The sequence below is a fragment of the Cryptomeria japonica genome, chromosome 8, assembly GCF_030272615.1.
Source record: "Cryptomeria japonica chromosome 8, Sugi_1.0, whole genome shotgun sequence".
Lineage (NCBI taxonomy): Eukaryota > Viridiplantae > Streptophyta > Pinopsida > Cupressales > Cupressaceae > Cryptomeria > Cryptomeria japonica.
The window spans coordinates 286,078,186-286,094,235 of NC_081412.1; the positions used below are offsets into that span (position 1 = coordinate 286,078,186).

The 16,050-nt window shown below is 35.6% G+C and overlaps 1 protein-coding gene across 3 annotated transcripts in view; it reads left to right on the top strand.

Annotated features, from left to right (window-relative positions):
* Window positions 1-1,565: 1,565 nt before the first annotated feature.
* LOC131035885 (uncharacterized) overlaps window positions 1,566-16,050 on the top strand; it is a 42,089-nt gene continuing 27,604 nt past the window's right edge. The window contains exons 1-4 of one of the 3 annotated variants that reach the window (XR_009104008.2): window positions 1,566-3,879; window positions 5,853-5,938; window positions 6,080-6,616; window positions 6,744-6,821. Coding sequence is in view for 2 of the 3 variants with exons in the window: in XM_057967644.2 (XP_057823627.2) it covers window positions 2,124-3,879; window positions 5,853-5,938; window positions 6,080-6,616; window positions 6,744-6,821 (2,457 nt within the window). In the remaining variant the exon portion in view is untranslated. The remainder of the gene's footprint in view (window positions 3,880-5,852; window positions 5,939-6,079; window positions 6,617-6,743; window positions 6,822-16,050) is intronic. The other 2 variants (XM_057967644.2, XM_057967645.2) reach the window with 2 other exon arrangements.

Below are 16,050 nucleotides of genomic sequence, written 5' to 3' on the forward strand. Positions count from 1 at the left end.
ATCATCAAGGTCGTTTAAGATCCTACTCCATTGTTCCTGTTTAATTCGGCCCATAAATGCCATCATTCTGCTACCATCCTTGGGGAGCATAAAAATTGTAGACTCCATTTTAAAGTATCTGACACAATAACAATGCCAAAGTCGAGCCAACTTGTATATAAAGAAAGAAATAGGAAAGGGGGATTTCATTAAATGAAAATGATTTATTTAATTAAAGGTTAGAATGTGGTCAATTGGATTAAATCAAATAAATTATAAATTGAATAATTTATTTAATCAGTAGAAGAATGTGGGGGGATTAATTAAATATGATTTAATTAATAGAGGAATTGATCAGATGGTCATTTTTGTTTTTTGATAGGTAATGGACCAAAGTCGATAAAGTGTACATACCCTACCCCCTTTGTGGAATTTGAACTCATGACCTCTATTTCAAGAGTACAAGTTCTTCACCACTAGACCAACCGAGGTTGTACTAATCAAATTTATTAGTCTACAATTATTTTATATAATTTGTCTATTATCACAAGTCTTTAAATTCATATTACAAAATATTTAACACAATGTGGTAAGAAATGCTTTAAAAATTAAATTAACTAAGTTTTCTAAATTCATTTTAAAACTATTCTAAAAAATTCATATAAAAAATATTCTAAAAATTGAAATTTTTTTATTCTATTCTTAAAAAATTCTAAATCAATTTGTACTTTTATAATAAATTTTATAAAATGATATATATATTTAAAAAAATATAACAACAATACTTGTAAAAAATGGAAATCATATGTTTAGAAAAATACATTTTTTTTTTGATATCTTATTTTCTTCTTTGATCTTATTTGATCTTACTTCTTGATCATAGAGTTTATTTTGAAACCTCCCATTAAAAACACACTCAAAACTAGAAATACAATACAATGCACAAAATATAATGTAAATCTAAAAATTTAATACATTTGAAAGTTGTAAAATACAATCTAATGTTAAAAAATAAATCATTTAGACCATGAAGTTCCAAGCCTCTATTTATTATTATGTTAATTAATGGAGAGAGAGGTGGACATTAATTATTATGTTAATTGAAAAAAGGTATAGATTAATTATGTTGATTAATGCTGAGAGAGATGAAGCATAAAGACATGTAAAAAATAAAAAATAAAAAAATCTAAATTTAAAAAAAATGTAAAAATGCTAATTAATAATTAAATTAGCACATAATACGTAAAATTATATCAAATGAGAAAAACGTAGCAACGAAGAATAATCTTTCCAATAAAAGTAGTGACACAAAGATCAAGATAGAATAGAAAAGAACAGTATTGCAATCCCATTTCGATGAACTTTCCTAAAATTAAGGCAGCGAGTAAAAAGGCAAATGCGTCGGCTCCCACATCGGTATTGTTATGGCGGAAATTAAGAAACAACAGCCCCATTATGGAATGGTGCGTGCCAATCATCGGCTGCCACCTCATCAAATACTAAAACGTAAGTCCCTGCCATAGCGGGGAAGCCACGTGGCGGATGAGACCGATGAGAGGAGGTTAGGTCCAAGCTGCCGCCATACCATCACTTGTTCCCAAACAAATTAATTTTTTCCCCCTTTTCACATTCTTAAAAATAATTACAGATTAAAATGAAAAAAAATTAAAAAAATTTCCTGTAACCCTCAAGATCGCAACCCTAGACTAAACACCTAACCCTTGCTTGCTTGCTGGTTGTTAATGGCCACGGCCACGGCCTCGGCTATGCCTCTGTTGCTGCATACCACATATAGACTTCCCGTACTGACTTTTTTTTTGGTCGGGGGAACTTAGGGTTTTCAGGTGGGCCGAAAGAGTGACAGGCTGCTGACGCTGAAAGTAGCTGGGATTCCGTTGTGAAACGGACGGCCGTAGAGGTACATGATTTTTCTGGTTCTGTTTGAGCATTTTCTGTAAAGGAAAAGTTTCTAGGGTTAGTCTTCAGAAGGGCACTTTTGCTTCTGTGAGAAATATGTGGTGTTGATGTTGAGGAAATAATGCCGTTTTACGGAGGTTAGTGCGCATGAGGCGTGTGTTTTGTTCGCGTTGTGAATGGGATATTGATCTTGATAGTCTTCTTCTCACTCTGTCATTTGACGGAAGATGATGGGTCGCGGAGCCGACGGTGGTTGTGTTGGTAACGGAAACTTGTGCCCGATCCACCAGACTGAAAACTGTGCAAAAATAACGTGCCAGGAAGGAGCTTGCGCGTCGAATTCGATTGCAGATAGAATGGGAATTGATGTAGTTGCCCAGGCTTTGAAGGCATTGGCCCTGAAACCGCCATTTGATGCAGACGATGGCTGTGCTATGGCGTCTGATGGCGGTGGTGCATCGCAGTTTGGAAGTGGAGGGGCAGGGGTAGGAGTAGGGACAGGGGCAGGGGGAGACGGAAGGCGCAAGCACAGAAAGGTGCAGGGCCGAGGCCACGAGCCTTACACTGCTGCTACATTTGGTGGTTCCAAAAAGAACAGGGATGGCAAGACCTCTAAAATTTGGCTCGAAACGGAGGAGTACTTTCGGGAAGTCACTTCGGAGGATATAGAGGCCTTAATTCCCCAGACAAAGATTGATTTCTCTGACTGGACGAATGTTTGTGATCCTTGCCTTTTGCTTCCTCGCATCAGGGGGTCCCTAAAAGATGAAACCAATGCTCTGCAAAACTCGAATTATGCTACTCTCGGAAAAGTGGAGTCACAAGACATAGATTTTTTCCCATTAGCCCAGTCTGGGCCTGACTTAGCATCTAATAAGCAACAGATGCCTACTGAATTGAGAATGGATGTTGAACCTTTAGAACATGGTTTAGAATCCGTTTTAATTGCACAGGAACTGAGCTCTAGTGCTAAGCTAACAGACATACTGCCTGTGAGGCAAGACTCAGCCTCAGCCACCAGTCAGGCACTTGCTGTGTCATCTCCTATGGAGGTATGCCAACCAAATCACGCAGAAAAAACAAGTACTAGCCTTGAAATGAATTCTATTGCAAGAGTTGTTAATGTAATGTCAGTTCCTGTGCATGAACTGTATCCTCCTGCACAATCTGAAGTGGCAAAAGATATCAGGCGAGACTTATGTTCTAGTGCAACTGTTTCTACTCCTGAACACGAGCCTGGTCTTGATACAAAATTTGCAACAGTATTGTCTTGTTCTAAGCCAGAATCCGTATCTGAAGCAAAGCTTGCAGTGATGCAAGAATCTTCTTCTATTCCGAATTGTGCATTGTCTCCCAAGAAGGAACGGAGGTCTGATGCTAAAAGGAAGCTCCTTGCTGCGACCTTCTGTAGTAAGAAGAGAAAGATTTCAGAGTCTTCTGCTGAGATGATGACTACAGTTGTATCACCCCCAGAAAATGGTGATGAAGAACATTGTGATGTGTGCTGTAGTGGCGATAGCGATGAATGGAATCAAATCCTGTCTTGCGTTGTTTGTGAAGCTTCAGTTCACCAAGAATGCTATGGAGTGCAAATGATTCCAAATGGCCAATGGCTGTGTTCCTGGTGTTCATATCAGTCTCAAGTTCAATTGATGGATGAAAACTCTGCCAAACCTGGAAATAACTTAGTCAGCCCTAAGCATAGCAATGGTGGTTTAGATAATGATACACGGCCTTGCATATTGTGCACAAGAAGTGGTGGGGCACTAAAGCCTGTGGCAAGGCCATCTTCAGACAGATATAGTAATGGATACTTACAGTTTGCACATTTATTTTGCTGTCAGTGGATCCCAGAAACATATGTAGAAAATACAGAGACAATGGAACCAATTAAAAATGTGGAAGGCATAATGGGTGAACGATGGAAGTTACTATGTTCTTTATGCAAGGAGAATCATGGTGCTTGTATTCAATGTAGCCACGGTATGTGCACTTCCATTACTAAGAAGTCTCTCTTGTTGTTTGTTTTGCCCGTTTCAAATATTTCCTATTTGTTTCTGTAAGCTAAACAACTTTTATTGAATTTTGTATTTTGGGCCTTAAGATATTTTTTCTGTTTTTTCATAACATGGTCACATTCTGTTTAGACTACTTCAGCTTGTTTACTATGAAACATAGTATTTATTGTGATGTTGGGTCTGAGAAACATAGAATCCATTGTAATATTGGGTCTGAGAAAAATAGAATCCATTTTGATATTGGGTCGCAGACTTTTTTGGGATACCTTACCTGTCAAGTTTGTTTATTAATGAAAGCTATATCTGCAAAGATTCTATTGTGTCCATTGTGTTCTTAGGTCTAGTTATAGAGGTAGAGGGTTTTGGTGATACAAAGCACGCTACTGGTGAGTGTTATTACAGAATAGAAGTCTAAGACATAAATGCCCTAGAGACCATCAAAGTGGAGTTGCCAAATGCTACCTATATAGCTGTTGCAGAAATGAGGCACTGCCAAAAGGTCATTTATGCACTCCTCTCTTTGTATAGTAGGAGCCAGAGCAGGGACCTTTTTGGGGTAACTTATTTTTCAAGTTTGTTCTTTGATGGAAGCTGTATTCATAAAGATGTCACCAAGTAAGATCGATATAAATATTTATCTGCCAATATTTAAATGTTTGTGTACACAGGAATATAAATAGACTGCAAAGATTGTATTTCAATTTATATTTGTGATTAAGTTAAGTAAAAGTACTCTTTGAAATCTAAAACAATATGATGTTTATTCTTGTTACTCTGTTCAATTCTTCTCTCAGCAGATACATCATCTAGAGAGACTATTAGGCAATGTTGCTGTTTCTGGATCTGATTGTGTAAGATATTTTGATTGTTATTAGGCAGATATATGTGTGGCATGTCAGGTTGATATTTGATAAAAAACATTATGCATGCTTGTAGAAGGTCAAATTAATAAACAAACTTGACAGGCAAGAACCCGGCCACTCTATCTCATTATTAGTCTTCAATCTCAAAAAGTAAGAGCCATCTTTTACAAAGCGAGGTCTGGATTCTCTCCAGAAGTCCCATCAAAATTCAATTTCAGGAGCCCCTGCTTAGAAGGAGACATACTATTTAGTCTATGTTGTAATTGGTTGTCCATTACCCCCTGAATGGGGAGCTCAGTTAAATATTAGAGAATGAGAAATTAAGCATTTCATGCTTATGCATAAAACAAAATGTCACCATTAATTTATATTGCCTGGTAAACATTTTCTCGTCCCCTCAAAAAGATATATTTTGAATTGTTATTGTAGAATAAATTGCAGTTTGTTCAACCGTTTTATCAAATTTTTAAGTAACAGTATTTAAAAACCATCTCACAGGCTTTATGCATGTAGTACAAGTACAGCAGAAAAATGGTTTTTTTTAGAGGGATAAACTATTGCATGCGTTCAAAGCTTATGCAAATCTTGTTGTTAGACTATTTAATGCATGCTATTCCTTGAATCACATTTCTGCCACTCCTCTGTGTTAATTTTAGCGGTATGCAGCTTACTGACATAAGTATCCTGAAATTCTTAGAACTTTCTTATGGATGTGGGTTGAACAGTGCCTGTTAAATAGACATAAGTTTTTTCATTTGTTGTTTTATGTGAAGGGTTGGCTAGTATAATATATCTGTTGCTTGTTTTAACATATACAGATGTCTTGGAAGGTGTATGTGTTCTGGATATTTTTTCATGCTATTTCTATATTTTTTGGCACTATGAAACAACTGTGGAAATCAAAAGCTTTATCTGGTAATAAATTTGTCTGGCTGCACCTTGTCTTGCTTGATGTGTATGGTTTTCTTTGCAGGATTTTCTAATATCAATGTCTTCGGCCTATTATCTACCTGAATTTTATAGTAATTATGAAGAAATATCATATCTACGTTCTAAATGTTGTTTGCTTTTCCAGGAAATTGTGAAACTGTATTCCATCCCCGTTGTGCAAGGGAGATAAAACTTTGGATGGGGATTTCTAGTAAGGAGGGCAGTGGTGATGTAAGTTCTCATTCTTATTGTTTCTACAAAGACATTATTTTTTATTTTTGTGTGCTATGCTTAATCTGTAGTTTAGTTTTACAGCTTGTTTTTATCATAAGGCTTTTCTAATCTATGGTTTTTACAATCCATTTATTTCAGATTGATTTATGGGCATTTTGCCCTAAGCATTCAGTCTCTCGAGTTGATGGAACATCATTTACAAGAATCATGTCAAATGTTGGTTCGTCAGAAGCAGAATTCATGCTTTCAGGAGAAACTAATACATCTCATTATTCAAATGAAATTTGTTTAGGGCAGGAAAGTCAGTTGCCTCCCATGGCAGGCAGATTTCAGAATGTGCACAGCCAATTTATTTCAAAAGATGTCTCATGTAATGCAATGGAAGATAAATGTAGCCTCTCTGGAAATTTACAAGGGATCAAAGATAAGATTTCTGATGTTGATAGTGCAGTGATAGATCTGGCATTGGGCAATTCAGAGAATACTATCCCAGAGAATAGTGTGCAAGTTAAAAGAATTCCTATTTTGCAGGACGTTAAAACAAATGCTGAGTGCAATGCTGTCTCTAAATTTGGTGCCCAGGATGTCGGTGCATCTATTCTTTTATCTGAAAGTAAAGAAAATGCTTTGAATGTTGAAGCTGACAACTATGATTGCAATGAAAATTTAAGAAAGGTATCAAAAAGAGACTAAAGTAGTGCTATTGCCTACTTAATGTATCCTACATTTTATTGCCGTTGGTAGTTAATATCATATAAGGATATTGAAACATTCCGTAATTTTTTTTCTGCTATAATTTCAGGTTGAGAGGCATGAAATTCTGACTGATTTGGAGAATGGAATGTGTGTGTCACCAAATTGGCCTACATCTTTGATTAAGGTTAGTTTCATTTTGTACCAGACAAAATATTAAGAAATGATTTGTTCTTAAAATTAGTTGGAATACAAGTCTTGTCATAGGGAAACTTATCAATGTCTTGGTGTAGCTAAATGTTGATTTATAAATTAGATTCATATTCCTGACATAACACATAGTGATTACAAGGACAATATTCTCTAAAATTGTAATAGAATAAAATATTTCAGCTTGTGCAATTATTTTGATCAGTGAACTAGATTTTCATTCTCCACCTTTTTCAGTACTTTTTGAAGTTTTTTGTTGGAGCACTGTATGGATCTTGAAATAATAGAGGTCACTCTCTTAATTGAATTTGGTTCTTCTTTGTTTAGCTTTATATCTAGTTTTGGCTATGGAGATAGCCATCCAATATCAAGAGGGCCTAAAGGAAAACACAAAGAAGATCAATATGATAGAATAAATAGTATTCTAATCAAATGCCGGATTATAATGGGATGATTAGTTTGCTCATATGAGAGTGGGTATATATATGATATATTACCAAGAGATTTGAATGCACAACCAATATTGGATGATAGGAGGTGTAGGCACATGTGTATAGTACAACACCACCAAATGAGGAAAGTACAAGTCACACAATTCATGTGCAACCTATCTATAATAGACACCTACCTAAACAAACTTGTTTTATCTAGTTGCATATAATGTAATTAAGTAATCGACTAAGTGCAAAAGTATTGAGAGAGAAGCCTTCCCAAATAGAGAGACAAGAACCTTGCATCCCCCCTCAAACTATAGTCTCTTGCATTGACAGTAGAAGCTCGACACTAAATGCTGAAAATGGTCCATGATCACTAAACAAGATTTCTTCTCTTATGAAGAAACAAACTCAAAGGTGTATGAAGAAGATCTTCCCATTTTAAATAGGCATATGAGGGAAGAAAACTTAGAATGTATTTATTTGGAAGCTGATTTGGAAGCTGCATAGATGATACCATGTTTGTGCCAAAAGGTGCCACAATCAAATTAGGAGTCTAAGGCCTACTTTAAGAAAGTGACCATAATCATGTGGAATTTGATGAATAATAGGAACTAAAGACAAAGAGATAACCACTACTATGGAACTATCATTGAAGAGGATATGAATGTCCTCAATGTTGTTTTAAAATCTGTAAGAATAGACTCAAAAACAATCTTGAAAGGTTAATTAAGTACTCATCCCAAGGAGTTTTCTCTAGAAGACAATGAATGTTCTGAAATCATAGATGAAGGAATGCTATTTGGTAGTAGGAGATGGAATGTGGACACAAGTCTCTAGAATCTCTGTCAATGAAAGGATTTGAAGGTTCAAATAACCATAGTGTATCTCATGAGGAGTGTCCATACTAGATGAATACATGTGAAGATTAGTTGAAGAAACATCAGGAGCAAAATTGGAGGTGTAAAGTCTAGATTTGTCATTTGCCTCCCTAATTGCAACAATATCACTTCTCTGCAAATTGAAAGATTATAGAGCCTGGAGTGAACTTGACACTCTTGTCTCATAGATAAAAAGGAGATTAGTTAACAATAAAGGTGTGCAAAGGACATTATTGAATGATCCTTCAGTTATGTCAAGAGATACTCTCCTACAAATATGCATGTGTTGTTACCCGTTAGGATATGTGGTGTGGAAAAAATCTCAAATGAAGAAATCACACTTTGTGATGAAGCCATATGAGGTGAAGCTTTGGCATCAAGGATCTATTTCCTTGCCTTAGTCATTTGCAACAACAACTTGTGACTTCCCCTTTTGTCTCTCTGATTGTAAAGAATAAGAAGAAAATGAACACTCTAACACAGTTGAAGGCAATTTGATATGATTGTTCTGTAGAAGATGCATCAACTTATCAATTGGTTTTGCATAACAGTGATGTTCTTCATTCCTAGGATTTCAATATCTGATTATGCTCTCTCATTGTTGGCTTTTGTCATTCTTTTTTTTAAGCATTCCCAAATTTTTTAAAAAAGGGGCCCAATGGTTCAGTTGGCGGCAGTGGTACGAGGGCAAAGAAAATTGGCAATCCCACCAATGTAGGTGGTGTTCAAGTGGAAGATTGGTAGTGAATTGGTTGTAGGTGGCAGGGAGTTGGTGGCGGTGTGTGCTATGGTAGTGAATGATTTTTGAGCACTAAAGTTATGGGTGACAAGTTTAGTTCATGTGGCAGTTGTTGTGATGGTTATGTGGCTGTTTCTGTGTGGCCAATGGCTATACCGTGCCATGCAGTGTTTAGTCTTAACAAGGTATAGAATCTCCTTGTGGATGTTAACTTGCACATAACTCAAAAAGTTATGTATAAAATGTTAGTATTTTACCTACTTGTACAACACTTTTGATGGTATGGATTGTATAATATTGTACAGACAACCGAGGAGGCAAATTGTTTTTTGAGGGCCCGAGGCTATGTGCTTCTATTTTGACAATTCTATAGCTGATTAATCTAGGGCTTTTTGGGCTTTTTGGATGTGATGGTAGGGTTGAATTTGACTCCCAGTTCTCTAAAATGATGGCTACTAATTGGATCTGCCAAGCACCTCCCAGATTAAAATCCTTTTAGATTTGGCCTCCAATATTTAATTGGGATGTGAGAAAAGGTAAAATTGATTATCTTGGATGTTCAGGATTCAATGGTGAGCTTAGTTTTGTTCTATCAAGTTCCAAAATAAACTTGCAATTCAAAGACTCAAAGAGGCCACCCTCGATTCAAGTTTTTCTTTTAAACCTTTTTGATTCTCCAGATTAACATTGGAAGATAAGAGCTTACTAAGTTTTTCAAGGAAAAACAAGATCTGCAATCTTTAGATCTTTAGAGAAGACTAATCAAAGGCACTCTCAAGCTGTCATACCAGGTAAGATTTGGTTATGAAGATAGCCACCCAAGATAAAAAAGGCCTAAATTAAAGCTCAAAGAAGATCAATATGATAGAGTAAGCTTTATTATAATCAAAGAATGGATTGCAATAAGATGATTAGATTGCTCATATGAGATTTGCATTTTTCCATAGAAATGTGTCCCCAGGGATTTGGGAGATGTCCTTGGGATTTGGGAATTTGGAGAGGATTTCCTTATTTTCCACCACTGGACAACTTGCACCATTTATTGGATTAAATTTAAAAAAGGTAATTTTTTAAGGAAAAGAATGCAAAGAACCCCAAAAAAGCTGAAAGAGGGATGATTGTCATTGCAAAATTTAGTACATTGTTTTTAATTTTTAAAATTTCAGCTTTGTATAGTTTGTTTAGGTTATTTTAGAAGTTGCTCCCCCCACTGGACCCAATATTTAGGAATTTTTTGCCATCCCCGAAATTGTGCCCCTTTGTCTTAGCACCCCCTATCCCTTAAACATGGATAAACACTGATTATCTGTGATTCTGTGCTCCATGGTCCTCATGGAAATCATTACCGTTGGTCAATTGCCATAACAGGGAACCTAGCAAAACTTTCCTGGGCTCCATTTACTGTCACATTAATTACATATTTTGATTTGCATGCTTCATCTAATTAAACATATTCCCCTCTAAGTCCTGATGCTCCTTAAACAGATAGGGGGGAGTCTCACAGAGTATATTATCATTTCATTAATGTGCTCCTACAAATGCTGATATGATAAACGTTGTTTGTACAATCCCTACTTGTAGCAGTATCTGTCCAAAGGTCCTTGTGTTTAGTCATTATCATTTCAACAACATTCCCTTTCACATTTATCTTTTTGGATTTGGATCTGTTCATCTAAAAGATCCTTGTAAAAACTTTCCAGCTTCATTAATTCAGATGTCTCACTTGAACAGATCTTTTTGAAATTTCTTAGACCTTCAAATTTTTTTGTTGAACAAGTGTGCATATACAATGGAAAGAGCAAGAACATACTGAGTTACAATCCACAGTATGGACAACTACCTACCGAGCCTGCTATCTATGGTTTCTAAGTTTAACCAAATATTGCCAAGGAATATATTTTTTTGAATATGATTGGTAACTCATGATGTACCCATGTAACACATTCTTAGGAACATTGATTGCCTGCATTATTTACCTGTATCATATCGTGTAATGTGGATTGTTGAATTCAAGCTTCTTTTGTGGGCCTTGGAAGAACTATATAAGTAATTATTGTCAAGCAGATCCCAAACTGCTGTGATGCTTCTTGATTCCTCAGTGAATGACTCAGTGTATAACAGAGGTAGATCCTTACCAAATGCCGTGACATTCATATTTAAAGTGTCTATAGTAACATTGGATCAAAGTTAGACAAGCTTCTGAACAAGTTATGAAATACAAATACTGTATTAATGCCATTGAGCATTTTGTGGTGATCTAGTCCGAGAGTGAAGTTAAATTTTTTGAATTTTTCCCATCTCCATTCAGGTGTAGGAACACAAGGTATCAACCAGTGTAACGGAAATCTTTATGTTTTATGTGCAGACTTTTTCAGACATTGAGATTCTCACACAGGACCAGAAATAGATTCATTACTGCCTAGTAACATGGTGCCTCATTAGTAGGATGTCATGAGATGATGGTAAATATCTTGAAAACTGGGTGTTCACTGTTGTTCGGACTTGCTATTTGTCATGGATCCTTATCTGTTACGTGGTTATAGGTTTGAATTTTAAGCTTGATATTGAGTTGCAGTCGAAATGGACAGTAGTTTATGGACAAACACCTAATGAGACTGTTATCTATTGTTTTAACCTAATATTGTCAGCGAAGACAATTATTTTTCCAATTGGACCAATGATTCATATTGTACACATGCAACACATCCTCAGGAACCTGAATGTTACCTGTATTATTTAATTTAAGATTCTTTTATGGGCCTTAGGAGAACTATATAAATAATCTTTGTCAAACAGATAACCTAGACTGCTCTAATGCTAATTGATTCCTCAGTGAATGTCAGAGGTAGATGCTTATTTTTGAAGTGTCTCTAGTGATATTGTAGCAAAGTGCGATGACCTTCTGAATGAGTTATGAAGCACAAATATTTTATTATGCCATTGAGCAGTTTGTGGGGATCTAGTTTGAGAGTTTATGCTAACAATTTTGAAAGATTCCACTTCCCATTCACATGTCGGAATGCAACGTGTATTGGAAATCTTGATGTTTACTATGCAGACTTTTTGAGACATTGAGATTCTCTCACAGGGCCACAAATATATTTATTACAGGCTAGTAACATGGTGTGTATTTAATGGAATGTAAGGACATGATAAATATCTTAAAATTGGGCATTCATTGTTGTTTAGACTCACTATCTATCATGGATTCTTCTCTGTTATGTTTTTATTGGTTTGGATTTTAAGATTTATACTGAGTGGAGGATATCATCCATGCAGCATCATCAAGAAATAATTGTTTTGTACCTAGCAATATCAAGTATTTTGCAATCATACAAAGATTATTTTTGTTAGTTTTAGTACTTTCAGATTAGATAACACTTAGAAAATTAGAATTGTTGATAACTAGGTTTAATTAGATTAATTGTTTTCAGATTTAAGCATAGAAACAGAAAATGAATGCATAAAGACAAGACAAAGATACCCTGGGAAAACCTCCTAGGAGGAAAAACCTAGCCTGAAAAGATCTACAGATCTGATTATGGTTTTGAATTCAACTGATGATTACACACTTATCTGGAGTATAGATGTTGCAGTCACAAGGGAGATGACATAGAGGCCTTCACAATTAGTTTGCTAATGGAGGTCATGAATTGCAGTTCTTCTAATCTGACTTGCTGTATGTAACAATGGTAGCAGCAACCCTTCTATGGAGTTCTTTATCTCTTGAAGATGATCTGCTGCCTTGTTTAAGTTCGCTGTCTTCTGTTGCTGATCTGCACACCTCTTAGTATAGTTCGCTGTAAATTAATTGACTTGAATATCAATTTCGCTTCCTTAGTATATTTCGCACCTTGTTGCAAAGGACTGAATTGAATTGATGTTGAGTGAAGTGTAGGCTTTATTTATAGGAGTAGCAAACTTCTTAATCATGTCGGCCTTCTTACTATTAAACAAATTAATTCATTTAATTCCTTTTAACCGAAATGGATAGGGTCGGCCCTATCAAGGAGGCGTGGTGAGTTTGGATGTGGCGTGAAGACTTTTTGGTGGAGCCGAGAGGTATAGGGCCTGGCCCTATATATAGGAGAAGGAGCTGGCCCCCTTTGGCGGACTCCAATGTTGCCCAAGGCAATAGGAATCCGCCAGGCCCTAATTATAACCAACAATTTTCAGGCAATAATATATGATGAGCACTGTCAACCTTGAAAGTAGGACACATGAGATCTTTCCTGAGATGTATGAGACTTGCAAGCAGTGAGTAGGGTTTTTTCATGACTGTAATATCCCATTTCAGAATATATTTAAATCTTGTCCTAAAATCACTTGTTCAATAAAAAATAAGAAATACAAACATACCATTTTACAATTGCCTTTCCAACATGAACTTTGGTTTAAATCTTGCAAATAATGATAGTTAACATTTCAAATGTAATTCATAAGGCCTACCAGATGAATATTCCATTCTGATGCATGCTCTCATGGTCATAGTCTCTGCAGTTTGCTTTAGGATATTTTCATCCCATGGTTTTGGAGGCATAGGTGTATACATAGTGGAACTAATGTTACCTCTTCTTCTGGATTAAAAAGTGGTGACTGAGGCCCCATTTGCAAATCTGAAGTTCCAAATAATCATTATCTAATGTGAAATTTGTCTCTATCTTCTGTGGTTTGAACCTCCAGCTTAAAGAAATGTTTGATTAGGAATTGTATTTCTGGTCAGGGAAATAGGGGCCAGTTCCTACACTTCCAAAATTTCAGATCTTGCATTGTCATTCCCACATAAGTGAATTTGAAATTGAGTATATAATAAAAAACTGCTTGGGTTTTTATGTCTATGGTTTTATCTAATGTTCGTATTGCCAAGATCTCATTTGCTTTTTTATATTATCTACAAATCTTAAATTGTTTACTAATTATCTAAGCCATCGAAGGATATCTCTTGGTATATTTTAGACAGAGATAGATATGCTTAGAGTTGTATCATACTGATTTTTTATGCCACTATTATTTATATTTAGTTCTCAAATAGATTACAAGGAAGTTCGTCTGGACCTTTGATCATGTTATAATGGCCAGTGAAATGTAAAGGTAGTGAGCCCTTAGATTCCTAGCCTTTGGTTTTTTCACTCGCCTCTTGTCATTACAATCTAAACTATATTATAAATAGTCAGCATAGTACACATACATAGTTGAATGAACATACCAAAAAATGGTTATTGTTGACATCAGCTTAATGAGAAAGTTAAATGTTTGGAGCCTTTTAGCTCGGGCTGTTTCATTTACAAAGTTCATGTCTAAAAACTAAATCTTAATATGAAAGCAGTTAGAAACAAGATCTAATAACTTGTACATTCATGCCTTAACATTAAGATTTAGTTCTTCTTTGCTCGAGTAATCATTTGGAGTCAAGCCTGCACTATTTATTGTAAACTTCCACAATGTCAGGTTTTTCTTGTGCTCATTTCATTTCCAAGGTGCTGTTGGCCTTCTGTCAACTGTGACGCTTCTGTACTTCAAATCAAAAGTTTCAAACAAATCTTGTAGTTTAAACTTTAAACATAAGTAAGATAAAAGAAATGTAACAGCAACAAATGTAAAAGGTGACATTATATGGAAATAAAGACATGAAGCTTTAGCATATTATTAAATTCAACTATTTACATCAAGTTTTAAATAGTTCAACATATACAAGAGCATATACTGGTAAATGGCCCTTATTCCAAGAAGTGGGGAGTCAATTTAAGCAGCTTAGTTGTAAGGACTAGTATAAATTACTTAGTTCTGATTACTATAATCAAAGATTTAGGTTTTCCTAATTCTATAAAATTATGGAAAAAATGATTTTGGTAATTTTTTTTAATAAATTTTTTGAATCAAAGTATCAGATCATTTCTCATTGCAATCAAGAGTTCCCTATATTGATTATTGAAACATCAGAGGATCAAACAATAAATGAGTTAGCTTGGTCTGTAATTGACTACAGGACTTTTCCCCTGTGAATTAGCAGCGAAGCATTTTTTATTTATTTTTGATTAATTAATGAGGGATCTATAGCGATTATCCATGGATGTATGGAAAAAGTTAACATAAACAACAAGCCAACATTTGGAAAGCAGTAAAGCTAACAACCATCCAAAAAATACCTTAACTACTAGCTGCCAACCAAAAACCAGCTTTAAATGAGGAGAAACTAAGCACGGGCGCTTTAACTGCTTATCTCACCACCTGAAGCGACGCTTCGCTTCAACTAACCATGTCCTGCACCTGTAGCTCCTCCATGCCACCCAAACTGTAATGTCCCCTACCTGATCTATTTAAATATACTAAAATTGATAGATTTCCTTCAATAAGTTATTAACAAGTGCTTGTCTATTTTCCTCATTAGCTGATTAATTTCATTATTCATAGTTCTTAATATAGATATCAAACCCTGCTACTACTTCAGTTTTAAGGGAGAAGGGTTTACATATCTTACCAAAGCGCTTAGAGACCAACTAGAATAGCTTCCCTCAAAGTTTACAGATCCAAGCCCTTACCTATCTTGGGTCTATACCCTCAAGGCTTATGGGTCGCTGATCCCCACCCTATCTTGGGACTTAACCTATTGCTTGGATTTAGACTGCCCCTCTTTGGAACATCTCAGTCCCATCTTCTTAAATACGGAAAGTAATAACATGATTTAGACTATAAGTATATATATTTTTTATGTATTATGAATATATATATGAAATTAAGTATGACTGTCATACATAATGCAGTCCATATTAGTATTACTATTAATTCTGCATAAGAACATTATTGGGCTTCATATATTAAGCATACTTATTAAACGCATCCCCATGCGTACCTCCAAGAACAAGGATGTTACTGCCTGTAACTTAATAACAATTCTGATCTGATCTGATCCACGGTGATCTTACTAGATGCTTTTGATTCCTTTCCTTTATATCTCTCAATGTGAGGGAGAGGTCACACCTTTTCATCATGTATGCCCTTTGGCAAGAGACACACCCTTTGAAAGAGTGCAACTCTTCATTATTTCTGCCCTTTGAAAGGGACACAACCTCTCATAACCAGATCTGCACTTCTCATTTCCAAATTATTCCCCCTCTCAAATGAGGTTCTCTTCTCCCTTTTATATCTCATTGT